This window comes from Larimichthys crocea, chromosome III (assembly GCF_000972845.2).
Source record: "Larimichthys crocea isolate SSNF chromosome III, L_crocea_2.0, whole genome shotgun sequence".
NCBI classification, from domain to species: domain Eukaryota; kingdom Metazoa; phylum Chordata; class Actinopteri; family Sciaenidae; genus Larimichthys; species Larimichthys crocea.
In genome coordinates this window covers 51,248,524-51,267,047 of record NC_040013.1, presented here as the reverse complement: position 1 = coordinate 51,267,047, position 18,524 = coordinate 51,248,524, and the positions used below count along the sequence as shown (strand labels likewise).

General features: G+C 42.9%; 1 protein-coding gene and 1 pseudogene across 1 annotated transcript; both read right to left on the bottom strand.

The window, feature by feature from the left end:
• Positions 1 to 3,555: 3,555 nt before the first annotated feature.
• Positions 3,556 to 13,828, bottom strand: rab35b (RAB35, member RAS oncogene family b). The gene is made up of 6 exons (XM_010738869.3): positions 13,431 to 13,828; positions 11,223 to 11,273; positions 10,987 to 11,110; positions 6,870 to 6,994; positions 6,601 to 6,725; positions 3,556 to 5,863 (listed from the first exon to the last, which is right to left on the bottom strand). The coding sequence occupies exons 1-6, from the start codon at positions 13,480 to 13,482 to the stop codon at positions 5,735 to 5,737; spliced, it is 606 nt and encodes a 201-aa protein (XP_010737171.1). The 5' UTR covers positions 13,483 to 13,828; the 3' UTR covers positions 3,556 to 5,734.
• Positions 13,829 to 14,305: 477 nt separating this feature from the next.
• Positions 14,306 to 18,524, bottom strand: part of LOC113744565 (eIF-2-alpha kinase activator GCN1-like) — a 19,651-nt pseudogene continuing 15,432 nt past the window's right edge.

Sequence of the window (18,524 nt, the reverse complement as noted above, 5' to 3'; positions counted from 1 at the left end):
TGAGGTAATGAGGTAACACAGGTCCTCTTCCACATAGTCCGCCATATTGAACCGCCATGTTTCTACAGTAGCCGAGAACGGACAAACTAAACACTGGCTCTAGAAAGCGTGTTTTGCGGCCACCATAGTGGCTGGGAAGGAGAGGGTGAAATGAAAGGGTTGCAATCCGCAACCACACCACTACATGTCACTAAATCCCACACACTGGTCCTTTAAAACATTTATTATAGAGGCACTGCCTAAACATTTTCCTCATGATGTCAGTCATCTTCCTACTTGACCAAATTTTTATAAATGTTTACATTCAGCTTGAGAAGGAGGAAGAATGCTCATCAACTCTCCAAGTCACTCCAGCTCAACAATAACCTGTTGATTCATTAAAAGGCATGTCAGTGTATAGACACTCCACTAAACTTCCTCTGCAGTGGTCAACATCTGAGCTGCTTCTGGTTATAGAAAAGGTCTACCTCCATTCTCATTGCTTCAATATTTCATGGGCACTTTGAGTTCTTAGCTGCCGGGCTTCTGTTTTAGGTGACATATCTGTGACTCCATTTGTAATACAGTATGTTTTGACCTGAAATCTCAAGCATGAATGACTAACAGTGTGGCACAGTGATGTCTCATGTCTGTGTTCGTACTCATGTCTAATGCAGCTGTGCAAACCTATGCAGGTGTCTTCTTGTCGTCTCAGCTGGTTGTTGGGCAGGCTCAACCCAAAGAATGATTTTTATAAAAAGTCAAATAGGTTTGGGTGAAATTGATATATTTATAAGAAAAAATGCATACCTTTTGAATGAAAATCTTTTTTTAGAGAGAACTATACCTGTACATTGTTATTTTTAGGCTGTTTTTGTTTTTTTCATGTGTGTCCTAACAATGAGCAGGAATTCCACTGGTGAGTTTGGACAGCATCACTCATAAGTATGTTTATTTGACTGTTCGGGTGTGGCATGCAGTAGAGCTGGCCAGAGATTCATGAGAACTTCCAATTGTACACAAATTTCTCGCTGATATGATGTGTAACTTACGACAAAGATCCCAGGAAGCCTCATGAATCTCTGTTCATCAATTAATGTGATTAATCCAAGAGTGCGCCATAAACTGCAAATTCGGTTGACAGTTCTTGATACCACTTCCTGATATTGTAAGTCACCCTTTATAGACAGTTTACAATTTGTATTAATATGTTATTCAATTGCTAATAAATTGTTTACTAATGCTTTTCTATTAGTGCTATGCTGTATAAAAACATTAATTAGGAAAACCTTTGGGTTCCAGGTTGTGAAAAATCTCTCTGTCAGTTGAGGGTCAAGTCATTTAAAGACTAGTCTGACATTTTGGGGGATACTCTTATTTGCTTAGCCCAGTTTAGCTAGCTTAGCAGACAAACTGGGAGCAGAACCAAACAGCTTCTCCTCTAACTCAAATAATTGTACTCTCCAAAATGTTGGGCTATTCCATTAATAATTAATAATAAAAGGCCTTAAGTGTTAAGTCTGCTGTTATATAAATGTTATATATATGCTAATAAATCATTAATAAATAGTCAAGAATTTCTCGCTTTCTAATTAACCAACAGCAACATTTAGTAATCATCTGTAAATATAAATTTTAATAATACTTCTCATGAGAGGCTTGACAAAAGGCTGAATTTATGAGTAAACTGTTCTCTGCAGCCCTTTTCCAGGAGGTCTGAGGTCAAACGCTTCATGGGATGAGTCTTCCTGATGGGTTAAAGAACTAAAAAGATGAATCTAGTGTCCTTCTGAGGGAGAATCAACACCAGCTGTAGAGATTTTCACAACTTGGAAAACCCAAAATGACACAAAGAGTAAACCTTAAAATCAAAAGGCCAGTCCAAAATCCAAAACAGCTTTTAAAGAACCATAAAATATCAGCAACCACAAGAGGGTGCTTCTCAGCAAATTGAGTTGCAGGCATTAGTTAATGATTTATTAATACAGCCATTAAAAGCTCTTTATAAAGGATGCCTTATTAAAATGTTCTCTCACTGCTCCTGTCTGCTGAAGGAATGCGATCAGAAACTGGTTTCTACCACAGGCAGAAATAAATGGAACGCGTGAAAGCGGGTGGATCTAAAACTTGAACTGTCACATCCATGTGTTTGCAGTTTGGGAGTCCCATCCACTGGCTGATTGACAGGTGAGGAAAAGAACCACAGCTGCCTGCAGCAAGCTTGGATTAAACACCAGTTTGACTGTATTGATTCATTTTGACTGACTGTGTGTGTCTGTGGTAAACATCCTGACTGTGACTGTGGGTCCAGTGTGTGTCGCAGTGACAGACAGACAGACATGCCATTGAGTGGATTTTTCTGTTGCTTGTCTTCTCTTGGTTGAATGTTGTTTGGGAATTTAGTGCTTTCGGTGGGCTCATTGTGCTCCATGTGAGTGCTTCCATTCACCACTGACTAATGGCACTGTTTCAGTTACAGAATGCTTCAAACTATTCAAAATATTTATCATGCAATTTTCTTAGCATTTTGGGGATTTTTTTGTACAAATAAATACTTTACAATCTGTTTGTCTCCCCTGACTTGGCCTTGAAATACAGACGCTTTCCTTCTCTGGTTCTCACAATCAGACATGTTGGCACTAAGCTGTTGATGCCTAACTTCTGATCAAATAAGAGAACACTGTCATCTGGAGGAGGGACACTGCAAAGGTTTTATGAAATGGAATTTGCACAACATGATTATATGTCATTACGTGCACGATGAGGGCAAGCAAAGATCAAGACAAAGATTTTAAGTGAAATAGGGTTGGGTGAAATCAATATACTTAAATGTAAACCTTTGAATCTAGTAGCCATGAACACTTTCAGTTGGTCCACTACTTTGGTCAAGACTGAAATAACTCCACAACCATCAGATGAATTGGCATTGAATTTGGTGCCTCTATCCACGATGCCCTAATGACTTTGGTGATCCTCTGACTTTTCCTCTAGTGCCACCAGCAGGTCATAGTTTTCAATTAACCTGTGATTGACTGGAACAAAGTATATACAGACAATCATGGCTCCTGGTGGAGGAATCAAATATGGTGACAACTGATCATCATGACTTTGATGATCAGATGTTTATATTTCTAGTTTTGAATAAAATAACTATTGGTTGAACTACCATGGAAATTGGTACAGGCCTTAAAAAGGGACTCAAGGTTTCAAATAAACTGATTGTTTACAGAAGCCTCCTCATCTTATTGGATATATGTGTCCCTGGCATAAAGCCTACCTGATCCAAGTAGATTAGAGAGGATACATGGTTTGTTTATATTTTTGCAAAAAACTTTATAATCAATGCAAAGAAAAATTAAGGTCTGCACCCCAATGGTGTTTTCTCGGTTGGGTAAGGTTCATTGATTATGACGTTGAACACTTCTGTTAAAACGCGTCGCTGCTCACTGGGAAATCTGAACTCCGATGGCCGAGTCCCTGTGATGTTCTATAAGAGCAGTGAGAGAGTAGCAAGAGGCTTCCCAAAGACGAGTGCACACTTCCTCTCATACAATTTTATTCACAGAAACAAAACAAAATAAAAAGAAAAAAAACACAGGTTTCAAATAAAGTTAAGCACTGACAAATGAGATCAGTCATTATGTGTCAAATATTTATTCCTTTAAAACGTTTATTACTGATTAAATTCATGTAGGGAAAAATGAATAGTACATCTCTTTTTCTCCAGTGTACAGCAAACCACAGCTGACGAGTGTGTTTCAACCAAAGCACACAGGGCATGTTTAACACATGCACAATTTGTGTGTGCTAATGATGTGTGTATGTTTTATATTGAATATAAACACACAAATATATTTATATATACATACACGTAATTAATAGAAACCATAAAGTGTGAGATTTGATACCATTCTTAGGCCCTGAAGGTCACAGCGACCTCTCAACGTGGATCAGGATCCCAAACCGGCTGCCAGAGTCTGCCCAGAGGATGAGAACTAAACGTTTCCCACAGAAGCTCAGCCATCACGTACAGCTCATGAAAAAGAGTCTCAACAGACTTTCTGTACGATGCTTCAGCCTCTGTGACAAACCCTGGAAATGGAAAGGGAGAGGAGCTCAGGCCCGAACACACACACTGGGATCCAGTGCTGCAGTTCATCCCCAGTGATCTTACATTAACAGTCCCACTCTCTGCCACACTCTCTTGGTCTCATGGTTGCCAAAAACACTGCGCGGTAACACTTTAGTTGAACAGGTAGCAGGAGGTTGTGGCCGAGAAGCGAAGAAAGAACATGACATCAGATTTGAACATTAGTCAAAAATTATTCTGCAAGCTGAGAAAATACAGTCTGAATGCATACCCCTTCAAACAAAGTGTTACATGCTCGAAAACAAAAACCACAGTTTGCTATGGACTGGAGGTCACCGCAGCGGCTACGAGGAGCCTCCTCGTGTCCCTTGAAGGACCAAATGCAGGAAGCGAGTGTGTCGCTGTGAGAGGTGCTGATATGTGGGCGTCCGGGGAGGTGAGAGAAGGCCAGAAGCTGCAGGAACACAGAGGGGAAACAAGGAGAGAGGGAAGGAGGGCAGCCCTGAGCACTTCCTGAGGACTCAACAGGGTCCCATCAGAACCTGATTCACCCTGCCTCTTGGTCAACCAGGGGTCACTATGGCAACAGTCCAATGAGAGGCGCCACTGAGCTCTTAATATTTTTTTTTTTCTATAATATTGGCAGTATTGTTGTTTTGTTTGTTTGTTTGTTTTTTTAAAAAGTTGATGGAGGAATAGGTTTAAAAGCAAACTGAGCGCAAAGTAAGACTGCAGTGAATGCTGCTTTCAGAGCCTGACGTCCCAGAGCTCCAGGAGTGGTTCAACTGGTCTGCCACATTTAAAAAAAGAAAAAACATAAAAACAATTACTCTTGGCTCAGCCTTACTGGAAGTTATAGAGGGAAGAGGGTGGGAAGCTTGGCAAAATATAGACAAAGAGACATTTAAAAAAAAACAAAAAACAAAAACAAAACATGAAGTCACCAGTTCTGTCCATCGGATTAGTTGCTAAAGGTCGTCTACCAATCATCATCATCATCATCTGTGATTTCTTTCCCCGCATCAAGTCAAATAAAACAAAATCTAGCAGTTCATTATCTCTTGGCTGAAACTGTAGAGAGGTGGTAAGACTTCCACGCTTACTCAGACGCCTGTTCCAAAAAAACAAAAACAAAAACCCACGTCCCAATCGACTGACCAAACCCTCCCTCCCTCCCCACCCCGAAACTACAAAGAAACAAATTAATCCAGAAAGGTGAGCCCTCCTTCTCCTCTGGCACAGAGTCGGACTCGACTCTGAATGTCCCATGTGCAGTGGAATGAGAAGGAGAGATGAGATACTGATGAAGAATATGGGGGGTCGTGTGGATATAAATCTATTATGGCCGTCTGGTTGTCAGCTTGCAGATCCTTTAAGAAAGGAGGACCTCAGGTCTATAGTGGCCATCTGCTCAATTCCAAATAAAACTTGATCTGACGTCTAATAAAATCTGTAAATTTCTTTTTAAGTCTTCATGATTAGTTTGTCCAAAGGGGACATTTTTTTCCATTTATTTCTTTTCTTTTTTTTTTTTAAATCTTTCACCGTATATTTATTAAATCTTTATCTGCTCTTTACTTTAAGATGCTCTGAGTCCCATCTTGTGTGTATGCATGTGTGAAGAAAAGACGCAGCCCCCGTCTTTTGTGGATGGCTTCGAGTTTGCTAGCAGCACTTTTTCTTTCGTTTACTGTTCCGGGTGAGTTTGACCACGTCGTTCTGTTGCTGCTGCTGCTGCTTGGCTAGCACCTCCTTCTTAGCTCTTAGCACTAGCTCCGTGATGCAGTTGAACATCTGCAGGAGAAGCACAAACCGGTGACATGTGGTGAGTACGGCGACTGAGTGAGCCACATTAAAAACACATGGCACGCGTCACACATAAGTGCGCAGATCAGGAACAGACGACCAACATTTCAAAAAGGAAGGAAACACTTTGGGTTTATTCTTGTAAAGAGTTGATAGAAATGTCGATATCACTCTTATGTTTTTTTTTTGTTTTTTTTACATGAAACGAGTCTGCAGCTGGCTAATCTGTTATACCTTGTTCTTCTGGTTCATGAAAAACTGATAAGTAAACAATATTCGTGGTTTTCTTGCAGGGTTATGTGCTAGACAAGTAATTTTCGAGAATAGTTATGGCTGGAGTTTCGAGTTATGGTCGAGAATAGTGGAATCAAAATTCTGCCTCAGCAGAATTCAGTTCAATTTTATTCTTATAAATTATATCAGCACTTATCTCACAATGACAAAAACCTCACCATGAGAAGACAAACAATATATAACGTGTTCATTTGGGAGCTTTAGAGGCAGATTTTGTTGCCTTTGCAGAGTCATGTTATAGAGATTATCAGTTAATCAAGAAAATATCTGACACAGTCTGCCCATCAGCAGGCATAACAAAGCATTCAGACGCACTCCCTAATTCAAGTGTTCAGCTGAGCTGCTCTGCATACCAGGCATATCCCAGAAGCTTCCACACACACACAAGACGCGTTAGTCTGCAAACAGACAAGAGAAACCGTACGAGTTACCTCTTCGACGTTGATGTTCTCTTTTGCGCTCGTCTCAAACAGGTTGATTCCCATCTGCTCGGCAAACTTCTGCGCGTCAGTCGTCTCGACCACCTTGGAGTTGGGGTCGTCGTTTTTGTTTCCCACTGAAAATAGAAAGAGATTTCTGAGGTGACTCAACCGGAGGGAGCTGAGTCTAAACCAAGCTGGGGACAATTCTTCAGACTTCCTGCTGACGAAATGTCAACAGTGCCTGTTCTTTTTCCGAACAGTGGAAGGTGCACGCTCACCTAATATTCGGCACACGTCATCACAGTTCTGGTTGATTTCATGTAGCCATCGTTTGACGTTGACAAAGGACTCGGCACTCGTGACGTCGTATACCACGATGACCCCGTGCGTTCCTCTGTAGTATCTAAACACGCGGAGGGAGAGAGACACAGTCAGTCTTTGACAACAAGAAATTGTGATTTCATTCAATAAAAACTGAACTGAACAGGATTGGTGGCGTCAGGTGCTTAAGTTCATCTGATAAGATGACTTATGAAACAATAATACAACACTGACAGAAATCAGGACAGACAGTCAGAATACATGAAGCACGGATGTGATAATCGCAGGAGAACGCATCAATGATACTCGACTGAAGCTGCTACTCTGACCATGGAAAGATCACATGGGTGTATCATCTCCATTTCTATGTGTCAGGTCTTCTCTCTGAGATAAAGACTATACAGAACTGATGATTCAAACAAACATCCTAAAATTATTCATTTCACTGATTCTTTAGTGTTAAGTACAGCCCTTGCTTCCAGAACCAACTGCATTCACTTCGACTGAACTTAAAACTCGATATGGACACAGTAAAGCTGCCAACGCACGTTACAAATACAGGGTCTGTGCACCGCCTCGTCTGTGTGACATGTTGCATCCCTGTCCCGCGTGTTTCGGCTGAGTGTGTGTGACAGCAAAGTCCACAGAACTGAGATCAGCATCTGTCTCAGCTGAATCAGACTGTGACAGACAGTTCAACTGTAAACCTGCAGCACAGCATCAAACAGGGAGCATCCCCGGTGTCGCTATGCTCGCCAAAACAAACACAAAGAACCTTCTGTCGGGCCCACTGTGTGTGTGTGTGTGTGTGTGTGTGTGTGTGTGTGTCTGTCAGTGTTTCTGTCTGGCATGACAGTGTAAGGATACAGTGTTGTCTGAACATGTCCCTAATGTCCAGCAGTAATGGGCCACAAGACAGCAAGGGTGGATGTCTGTGTGTGTGTGTGTGTGTGTCTGATCAGTACACATGAATAAAGAATTATAAACACACACAGACACACACGCAGACACAAAAACACACACACACACGGCATGTCAGGCCCAACCTGCAGTCACCTTGTCTGTAGTGAAACTGCACTGTCATGGTAATAAAATGTTAAAAGCTGAACTTTGTCTCGACTGTCTTTCACACATTTTTCAAAATAAAATCAAGACATCATTATTTAAACAGAGACTTTTCAGGTCTGTCGACTGCTTGTCACATTCACACACATTGATGACGGAGGCCATGCAAGGTGCTAACTGCTCAACAGAAGCCTATCCAAAGCGCTCACAGTGATACTAAGCGCACACACACACGACACAGCCAATCAAAGCAACAAGGAAGTTTCTTACAAATAAAAGACTTTTTCTAGGACTTTAAAAAGGTCTTGATTTGGGCCTGAGGCTGATGCCAGCGGCGGGTCAGACCTGGGCACACAGCCCAAGTGTCTGACATATGGCTCCCACTCCCAGGGACGTACAGTCTGCCAAAGTGGATGGAGCAGGTCTTCGCCATTAATCCATCTCCACAAATTTATTTAGGATCTAATGAGGCACCACACCTCTCATACTTGAGCACAGTGAACAATTGGCCTGCCTGGTGGATGGATTCCTGCAGAACAGTCTGGCAGCCATGCTTTTCAAACTAGGACAGTCTCACTCCTCGGGGCCTGAAGCGTCAGCACTTCAAAGGATTTCAGGCTTTCGGGATAAATTTGGCGTACAGATTGCACTCACCGCAGTGATGCTAGCGCATAATAACAGCAATCAAAACACCCCCTCCTGACCTCGTTCAGGACGAAACTCACATGGCGTGGACAGTGTCACAATCAAAGTCACAAGAGAAAGGAGTACACAAGACGACTGCAGCTCGAGCTGTAGATCTCATCAGTGCGGTTTATATCAGAGCTCCTCCTCGTCAGTGACAGGTTACAGTAATAAAGTTATGAGTCGGATTTCGGAAACAATATTACATTTACTATGTCAAATACTGAGTCACTTAGGACAAGGACAAGACAGGGACAGGGTGGGAGAGCAGTGAGAGGTAGGACAAGCATCAGAGAAACTTTGAAAGGAACTAGCCTGACACTGCTTCTCATGCAGTGAGAGCAGCGACACATTTATTCACAACTCTTATTTATTACATCCTGGGTGTCAACTCTGTATTCTAATGTCAAGCCAGTCCATATAACATGTGTGTGAGACACTGAACACGAGTGACTGGTTGTCAGACACAGTGAGGAACGCTCTAACTGCAGCAGCAGCATTACTATTTATAGAGATATAAATATAAATTTTAACCTTTTATAAGGCACTTACTGGAATACCTGGAGTGTTATTGGTGGACCATATACGGTCCATTGCCCACGTAGGCTAACTAATAAAATCCCCTAAATAAATAAATAAATAAAAATATATAATTAATTTCTAAATGAACAGTCAGACATGTGTCTTACGAAACTTATGACACTTATTTCAAAATATTACGCACATGATACAGTGCAAAAAATGTTACGTTTAGGGTTAGAGTAGGATCCATTAGAGACCATAGCAACGCAACCTGTGACATTCACTGATTGGCTGGAGAAAGTCACGTGATTCTGCTCCTTCATTGAGAGACATGGGGCACCGTGGAAGTGACTATATATGGTTCCTCATAAAGGGTTAAGAATGGATCAGACATTGTGTGTGATGTCAGAGTTTGCTCGTAGTGATGAGCAAGCAGAGAATCAGCACCGGGCGCTGCAGCTCCTCTCAGTTCCACAGAACTCTGTGGTGTCTTTTAGCTCTTTGTTTTGGTTTCACAAGCTGCAACCTGACTGTTTTTAAACTGTCACCACTCTCATCAGTCTTACTTACTATGCACAGCATCATCTGCATCAAAAAGCTGGTGAACACAGTGGAGATCCACAGACCTCACATCTGAGTTTTTAATGAATCTGTGTTCTCTGGAGTAATAGTCATATCAACACTGTGGAATCATTCTAATTATGATTACTACTATTATTGTATTGTTAGTAGTGGTAGTGGAGATCCTGACGACACGGTAAAAGGACGTCCATTATAGATCCAAGTTAACACTGGCCACAGATCTTCAAACTGTCACCTGCAGGCTAACGTCAGCCATGTCTTCCAGCGTGCCATTAAAACCTTACACCACTGTGATGTAATCTAGTTTTATTCTTTGGTGCTAGGAGCTGCAGCAATTGAGGTGTGTGATGCAGCATGTTTTGAAAGCCTGGCCATCTGACGGGGGGAAAGTGTTTCTGAAGAGGACAAAGCAGCTGTCTGCTGTTTGAGCCGATTACACTTCGGATTTAGCTCATGGGCCTCATGGTGTTGGACACATGTTTGACATCTGTATTTCAATGCGTGGGAACCCTCAGCTCTTGTTTTGCTACATAATACACTAACGTGCTGGTGAAGTCTGAATGGCAGCATGAGAAAGTCTGTCGAGTTTGAGTCCTGGATTTGCAGGATAAAACTGCTGTTGTTTCATCTTTTTATTATTATTATTATCATCATCAACAATTCACCTGGATGGACCAAAACCAACAATTAACCAACTCTACCCGACTATCACAGTTTATGCTTCTGTACTGTAAACCTGAACCTTCATTCAAAAACTACTGAAAAGAATCTGTCACCCAATGCAACGACATGCCACCGACACTATACAAACATTTCTTGGTGGTTTTGGTGTTCAATGCCCGTGTTGTCACCCTTACAGGCGTGGGAGCTTTGATGTAGAACAGTATGAACCCACACCTGCATGGATGCCGTGCAACACCAGACGTGTGCGACAGCAGCGTGATGCACACAGCAAGGATAAGAGGGCGAAGAAGCCCAAGTCATTGTCGCCGTGTCACACTACTATGAGACCAGGAGCCTCCCTCTCACATCTGTAATTAGGATCTGTGGGGAATTCCACACAGTTTCACAGAGCAGCACCGATTCATTCGAGCCGTCTACAAACTGCTTCCTCAAATAATGCCTAATCTCAGGACCGCAGAGAGCCTTTCTTGGTTTCAGATTCAACTGGTAAAGTGAAAATGACGTGCTTCACCCGCGATAGTGTGTGTGTGTACTTACGTGGAGGTAATAGTGCGGAAGCGCTCCTGCCCTGCTGTATCCCAGATCTGTAGCTTCACCTTCTCCCCGTTAATTTCCACCGTCCGGATCTTAAAGTCCACGCCGATTGTGGTGATATAGCTACCTGCAAAAAAAAAAAAGCAGCAGCCGACACGAAATTCCAGTTAATGATACGCAGCGACAGAAAATGCAAAGCCTTGGAATAACGCTGCAGTCGCTGAAGTCAAACCACGCACCTGAAAATGTGTTGTCTGCAAATCGCAGGAGGAGACTGCTCTTCCCCACTCCTGAGGAGGAAACACAAGCACAGGATGAGGTTTACAGTATAACAGGTTTCGTATAAGCTGTAGTGTTTGACTTTAACCTTTAGAAACTTTCAACATGTTCGTCCTCGGGGGAATTGTAGGGACAAACATGGTGCGGGTTGAGGAGGTTTTGTGTAATAAAAGACAAAGTTCCCATAGAATTTTGGTAGAGTAACATCTCATGACAGCTGCAAACCTAAAACAAGACATGAACCAGAAGGGTTCTTTAGGATATACAGACAAACTACCTGTTGCATAGTGTACACCATAAAGTAATGTTTATGTAAAGCATTTGCTTGTACCTCTCTAGGTACAAGCATCATCGGTCACAGAGGCTTGCATCAAAGCCAGAGACAAGACATTAAATGGATTAAATATATCCGTCCAGGATCCATGCATAATAAACAGCTTTAAGGAAGAAATAAAAGTCACACAACTGATGACAGCAGTAAAACATGAAGATGTATGAGAGGGATAAGCGCTGTGTCTTCAACAGATCAGTTGTCAGGTTACAGCTGGAAGTTAGAAAGTGACTATGCGGCTAAGCCTGGGGTGGGACTCAACCTACAAGCCTGAGCATTAGTCTACCTATTGTGTTATTGTTATCTGAAGTTTGATTGGTTCCAGCTCTAAAGTTCCTGTGGGCTCCATGCAACAGACAAACAAACAAACAATAACCAAAGCTTCAAAGCAGAAGAGAAATCATCATCGGTTTGTACTTTTTATGCTTTATTATCCAAAACCTTCCTGATGTCTGGACAAAAAAAAACCCAGATCCATTTGTCTCTTCTGAGTTTTAATTCCTCAGTGTGTCTGTGACAAAAGCATTAATTTCTAATTTCAACAGCACTCCCTGCGAGCAGATATGTCATGCACATGCTTACTGTGACAGGCCAGAGGTTAAACAACGTCTGCTTCACAGCAGCAGATCAGTCTACATGCAGCTGAAGGGGAGGCAGAGGTCAGAGCATCTCTCCAAAATAATCTCTGTGCAGCAGCATGGCAGTCAGCTGTACTTCCATCATGCAGCTGAGAGGGACACTGGACTCTGTGTGTGAGGAGCAGTGAAGGACTTTGCTGTGCTGCCTTGTTCCTGTACTGTGAGCAGACAGCTGAACGATGATGGGGTAGTGCCAGCCAGGATCGGTGCTGTCAATGAATGCAAAGATCGTTGCCCACACAAAGAAGTCCTGCAGGCTGAGACTTACAGTCCTGCTGAGGGTGGAGCATGTTCTCACTTTAAAACGGGCAGATAAGAAGAGGAGCAGTCCGTATCACTGGCACACAGATTTACATTATGCATGTACCTGTGAGTCTTTGACATTATAAAGAAGGTAAACACAGGTGAGGCAACTGCAACCTGCTGGACAGACAGGTGATACTACAGGCGATAATGAGCACTCTGTTAGTGTTTACCATTTTCAAATGACCTGTATCGATCATCGAGGGTGAAACTACAATTTACCCGACTCTGTATTTACCCCTACACCCCTGACGGTGTGCACACCAGACTGCAGTGCAGCATTCCTCCACTATTGAGCATTTAGCACCATCACGCTAGCCGGCTAAATAACAAAACGCACGTCAGTAACTTAACCTAACTCAGTTTACCTAACCCCGCGCTGCAAACAGAGCTAAAGCTATCTTTAGCTTCGTGCGGACAGACCCTCAACTCGGAGCACTAGCTGCTCGGCTAACGGTGGCTAACAGTTAGCTCCAAACCCAAACTTCCAGCGAGCTAACACAGCTAACAGGAGACCGACCAGAGGCCGAATTACAGGAATATGTGAAGCCACGTACAGTTATTTAGGTTACAGTGTGTGGTGCTACAACAAATGTCTCAGCAGAAATGAGAACAAGACTAAAATAAAAAATCTCCCTGAAGCTCTGGAGGCGATATCCGGCCTGATCGGCTGACATGCCCAGCCCGGACTCACAACCTCCGCCCTGTCACCGCTACAGAAATATGGCGGATGTGTACGTTTCGCCAATCATTTCGCGTGGAGAAAATACAAAAATATGTTGTAAACGTAACATAGAAACACTGGGGTATAGAGCTGAATTTCCTCTTCTCCTCCTGTGAAAAAAAAAAACACGACAAGGCCCACTTCCCGTCTCGCATCCCCGGCGTCTGCTTACCGCTGTCACCGATGATGAGCAGCTTGAAGAGGTAATCGTAGTCCCTGGCCATGCCGGTAGCTGGTGGCTCACTCCCGCCTTGTGCCGCTTCTTTTGCACGGATTGCTGTGCGACCCCCCTCGGCTCGTAAAAAAAATTAACCAGTCCCCAGGTCCCCCGATATGAACGAAAAACGACCACTACCGATGCTACAAACCGTTAGCCCCCGCCCCGAGCCGGCGGCGTTTTTCTCGGGGTTTCGCGGCGTCAGCAATCCTCTCCCTCCGCTGCAAACAGCCGGAAACTCCGCTTCCTTCTCTGGTGGAGCTGCACCCAACTCTGACCCGGCCTCACTGCGCAGGCTCCTGCTACAGCACGGCCGTCCCATCCCATTGATGGAACACTAGGCTGATGCTAGTAGAGAGACACGGGACCATGTCGGTGTTTAAAAACCTCAGGGTCCAATAAATGTCAGGATCCATCAGATTTCTTTAGAAATCGTTTAAATGACAAATCACACAAACACACACACAGATAACCTTGATACCATGGCATATGGTAAATTCATCTCATCCTTCTATTAGGACTAATCAGATAAATGGTACTGAATAGAAAATGGTAAAAATGTCCAGGCAACACAACACACATTTGAAATCTTTCCTTCAGGGTCACTTGAGTGATGGCGGCACCTTTAGAGCTGCAAACAGATGAGGTGCTCCAGACAGCCATGGTGACACTCCAGGATGTCTACGTATACGTTTGTCTTTATAAAATCCTTCACATTTACTGCAATCTTCAAAAATTCTCAAATGCCAGTAGGTTGTGCACAGAGAAATTTGTGGATGTATGAGCATGTGTAGTGAAAGCATATTTTTTTCAATATTTCACACACTACATTATGAAACCAAGATCTTTTTATTTTGAATTGCCTTTTTACAACCGCATCATTGACATAAGAATGATTTGTATTCTTATAAGAGGCTGTTGTCCCCAAACAACTCTCACACACAAAGTCTAAATAAAAGTTAAAGATAGGGGTGTTGTTTCATTACAACGGCATTTTAAATGCTTGAAATCATTTCGATAAAATAAGTAGCAAAACGCTGAAACATCAAAACTGAATTGGCCTTATGCAGTTCACAGGAGAATAACCTGCATCTTGGTGAGAGAGAATTAAAAAAAAAATTAGAAATTGGGCTTAAATGCCGCTAAAACAATGATGCAAAGTGAGAAAGAAAAGAAAAATGTTGGGAATATGTGGGAAAAAACACAACCCATCTCAGCCTTGGTCCATGAAAGGCAACATGGGCATGTGTGATGAGTGTGTCTGGGGTTGTACAGTGGGGATCTGCAGAGATTGTTTAATATTAGCTCAGTTCTGCTCCATCACGTTAGGATGGTGTCGTCTATCTCTTCATTGGAATCTGGCAGGCTGGCGATTTTCTTCAAGGACCGGCGGTGACACTCTGACAGAAGGTCGTTACTCGCAGAGTCCAGAATGGCAGTAATAGCCTGAATTACAGAAAGAGAAAACAGTAAATACATCTATATTATTCACCTCATATAAACATCTGTAAATTATAGTCTTGAGTCTGAAGTCTGACCTGCATGGTTTCCTCTCCCTGGCGGAGTTGTAGCAGGTTGACGATGGTGTGTTCACTCTGAGCTCTGACGCTGGTGTTCTTGTCCTTGGTGTTGTCCAGCAGACTCTTCAGCAGGGGCTTGATGAGACTGACCTCCATCGAGGGTGTCGCCGGGTCTTTGAACACCCACCACACCACCCGCTCCGTAACCAGCCTGATGTCACTTGACTGATTCTGAAGACACTGTGTGGTCACACAGACAACAACATCGCGTCACCCTCAATCTAAAACACACTGTCGGAGCAGGTGGTCATCATAGTATTCATCTTCTTTTGCACACTATTGTTATGTTATCTGATATCTATCAGGCTGATTATGTGCTTCCATAATGAGATGATTCTGAAACTAAAATGGATTGGATTTTGAATTTGAATTTTTTAAAGCAGCGTTCACTGATTTTTTTTGTGGCCACTTGAGGGCAGCAGAACAAGCTGAAAACAACATTCGCATATTATCACCCTCAAATGTTTTTGTGGCGAACGTGAAGCTGTTCATTTATACCAGAAAACATGGAGCAAGTTCATTTGGTGTAGCGTTTTTGACCACCTGATAAATATTCTCTCTCTCCTGGTCCTGCTTCTCCCCTCATGTTCACCAGCTAGGTGCTAGTCTGTCGGAACCTTTTCACTTAAAAGAAGCACAAAGCTTGTGACGTTTACCTTAACCAACTGTGTGATGATGCGTTGAGAAACACTATTGACTCCCTCAGTTCTAAGATGATGCCTCATCAGGTATCCCATCGCTCGGATCCCGCTAGTGGCGATAGGAATCTGGAAGAAGAGCAGAATCACAATATTTATGGACACACATGAGGGACAATAGGATATTCATTACAGCTGTGTGTATTAGTTCAGGAGGGATGTGAGAAATATAGTGCCACACAAACTTTTTTCTCACCCTGTCAGCAGTGGCATTAGCCAAAATTGTCTCTGTCACAGTATCACAGTAGTCCTTCCCACACAGTTTCTCGGGAGCAGACTTGACAGCTATGGCCAGGGCCAAGCTACGACCATGACGCACCATCCAGTCAACACCAGACACGTCGGCTAAAGGAAGGTGAAAAAATGACCAGCTTATAACACGTACACATTGGCAAAGTTCAATTTTGTATTTCATGTGTAGTTATGTTGGACATACAGCATGAGAAGTATGCTTATATTTTATACATATATAGTGCATATATAGTATGACCTGTGATGTGACGATAACAGTATATTAATACCAACCTAAGATGTGTTGAAGCAGCACACTCTTCAGCTCCTCCTCTGACAGGAAGGCACACAGCTCACCAACACAGCCGGCTGAGGCCATACGCGTTGCATCCTACGTGCATGCACAGACAGACACATGTTGAGAGTTATTGATTCTCAAAATGATGTGGAAGCTCAAAACCACCTTTTTAGAAAACCACATCCTCTCTGCCTGACTTCCGTTTTTCTACTGCGATCACAGAGGAAACTAAACCACTGAACATCTCTACAACTGTGAAAATGCTTCCTAGTCTTGATACATTTATTCTGCATTTCACTGCTAATTAATTTATTTTGCAGCTATTGCGACCCTGGGGTGGAAAAAACAGGCGTGTTGTTGTACATTAAATAACAATCTTCTGAGCTCTACTTGCTGCTGCGAGGCATCTGCTCCTCCTGTCATACCTCATCATGTCCCAGCATGCCTAGTAATGTGGTGGTGATGTTCTTGCGGATGGCTGGGTCCACCTTTGACCCGGCCCCCTGGATGACAAACCTTAAGGCTTGGAGCATAGTCTCCCTGTGAGAGGAGTAAAGAGCGCAACGCAAGATGAGAATGACAAGTGTACACCCTAAAAAATACCAGGATTAAAAAACAGATTAAAAAACAGAAAAGCCAAAACATACCACTGAATGCATTTTGTTCAAGTTAATGACATTTCCTGTGTTGAGAATAGAGCCTGACTAAAACCACACCAATAATCATCTTTGAAAAATAAGGAACATAAGAGTGTGTTGGTTGATATTTTTAACATTGATTAATAACAAATAAATATTTGGATACCTTCAATTTAATTATTAAACAAAAACTGTATGTATTGAGTGTGACGATTCATGGTTGAAAAATAAACCGTGCTCTCTAGTGGACAAATCGTGTAATGTTCACTCCATTTTTAAATACCCACAAATTTGGCATTTCTGTACCAACATGTTCTGTTAATATGACCCAATAGTGTTAGTGGACTCTAGTTAAGAACATTTTGGTCATGTGTCAAATGACACATTAAACAGCACAATAATAATTTGTTGTTTTTGTGCTGTGCTTCTTTCTGAGGTGCTTCCTTGTCTTTACTTTTGACCATTTCGCACATAACCACACACTTCCACTGAGCTTCACGCTTCTCGAGTAGTGTCTGCTTGCAACCCCCCGTCCCAGGTTATGGTTGCATGACTTGTGAGAGATGTAACAAGGGTGTGTTTTGCAGAGGTCTGGGGCCTCATGTACAAAGCTTGCGTACGCACAAAAAAGTGGCGTACGTCCTTTCCCACGCTCATGTTCAAATGTATCAAACGTGAAACAATCGTAGAAATGTGCGTGCCCCACGCCAATTTCATAGCTGTCGTACGCACGTTTCTACAGCTATTGTTCCTTTGGCGACACTTAGAGGTGACGCTGGGAAACTGTTAATAATGTGAAAACAAGTAGTCATCAGAGTGATGTGCACATCAGAGACACACTTATGAACAATTAACACACCCACGTGTTTGCAATTATATAGGTGGATATAAAAGCATGCGTAATGTGATGAAGAAAATGATATTAACAATGGCAGCGTTAGCGTTGTTAGAGGACCTTGCAAACGTGAGCGATTTAAGGAACGCAAGGATTTACTTGCAAACCATGATAATTGGGTCATAAGCCGATTTCGGTTACCAAGGCCAGTGTTACTGGAGTTGTGCGCAGAGCTGCGGCCGACCCGAGAGCGCAACGGGGGCCGGCGAGTAGCTCGGGGTTGTGCTGACTACGCTGGGGTTCCTGGCAACAGGGGCATTCCAGCGGGAGCTGTTTATCTAAGTAGGAAACATTTTAATTCCATCAGTGTTCAAATCATATGTGATGCGCGAATGCAGCTAACTAACATCGTGGCAAGGTGGCCTGGTTCAACACAGGACTCATTCATTATGACTGACAGCATGGTTGGGAACAGGCTGGAGGCTGGCACGGTGCGCGATGGGTGGCTTCTATTCGTTTAATTGTCCCGTATGTAACGCTGGATTACATACGAAACAATTAAACGAATAAACTCTTTACTTACCCAGAAGCCGTGCCAGTGTGCCAATGCACATTTGGGCATGTGGCATTCAAATATCATGTTTTTGGTTTTCTTTATTTTCTGCTGGTGAAATTAGAGCTGCAGAGCTTTCTAACAAGCCCCTGATTGTCTCCCTGTGTTCAGTATTCTTGTCAGTAAAAGCGGGCGTAAAATGTCAGCCACAGCGCC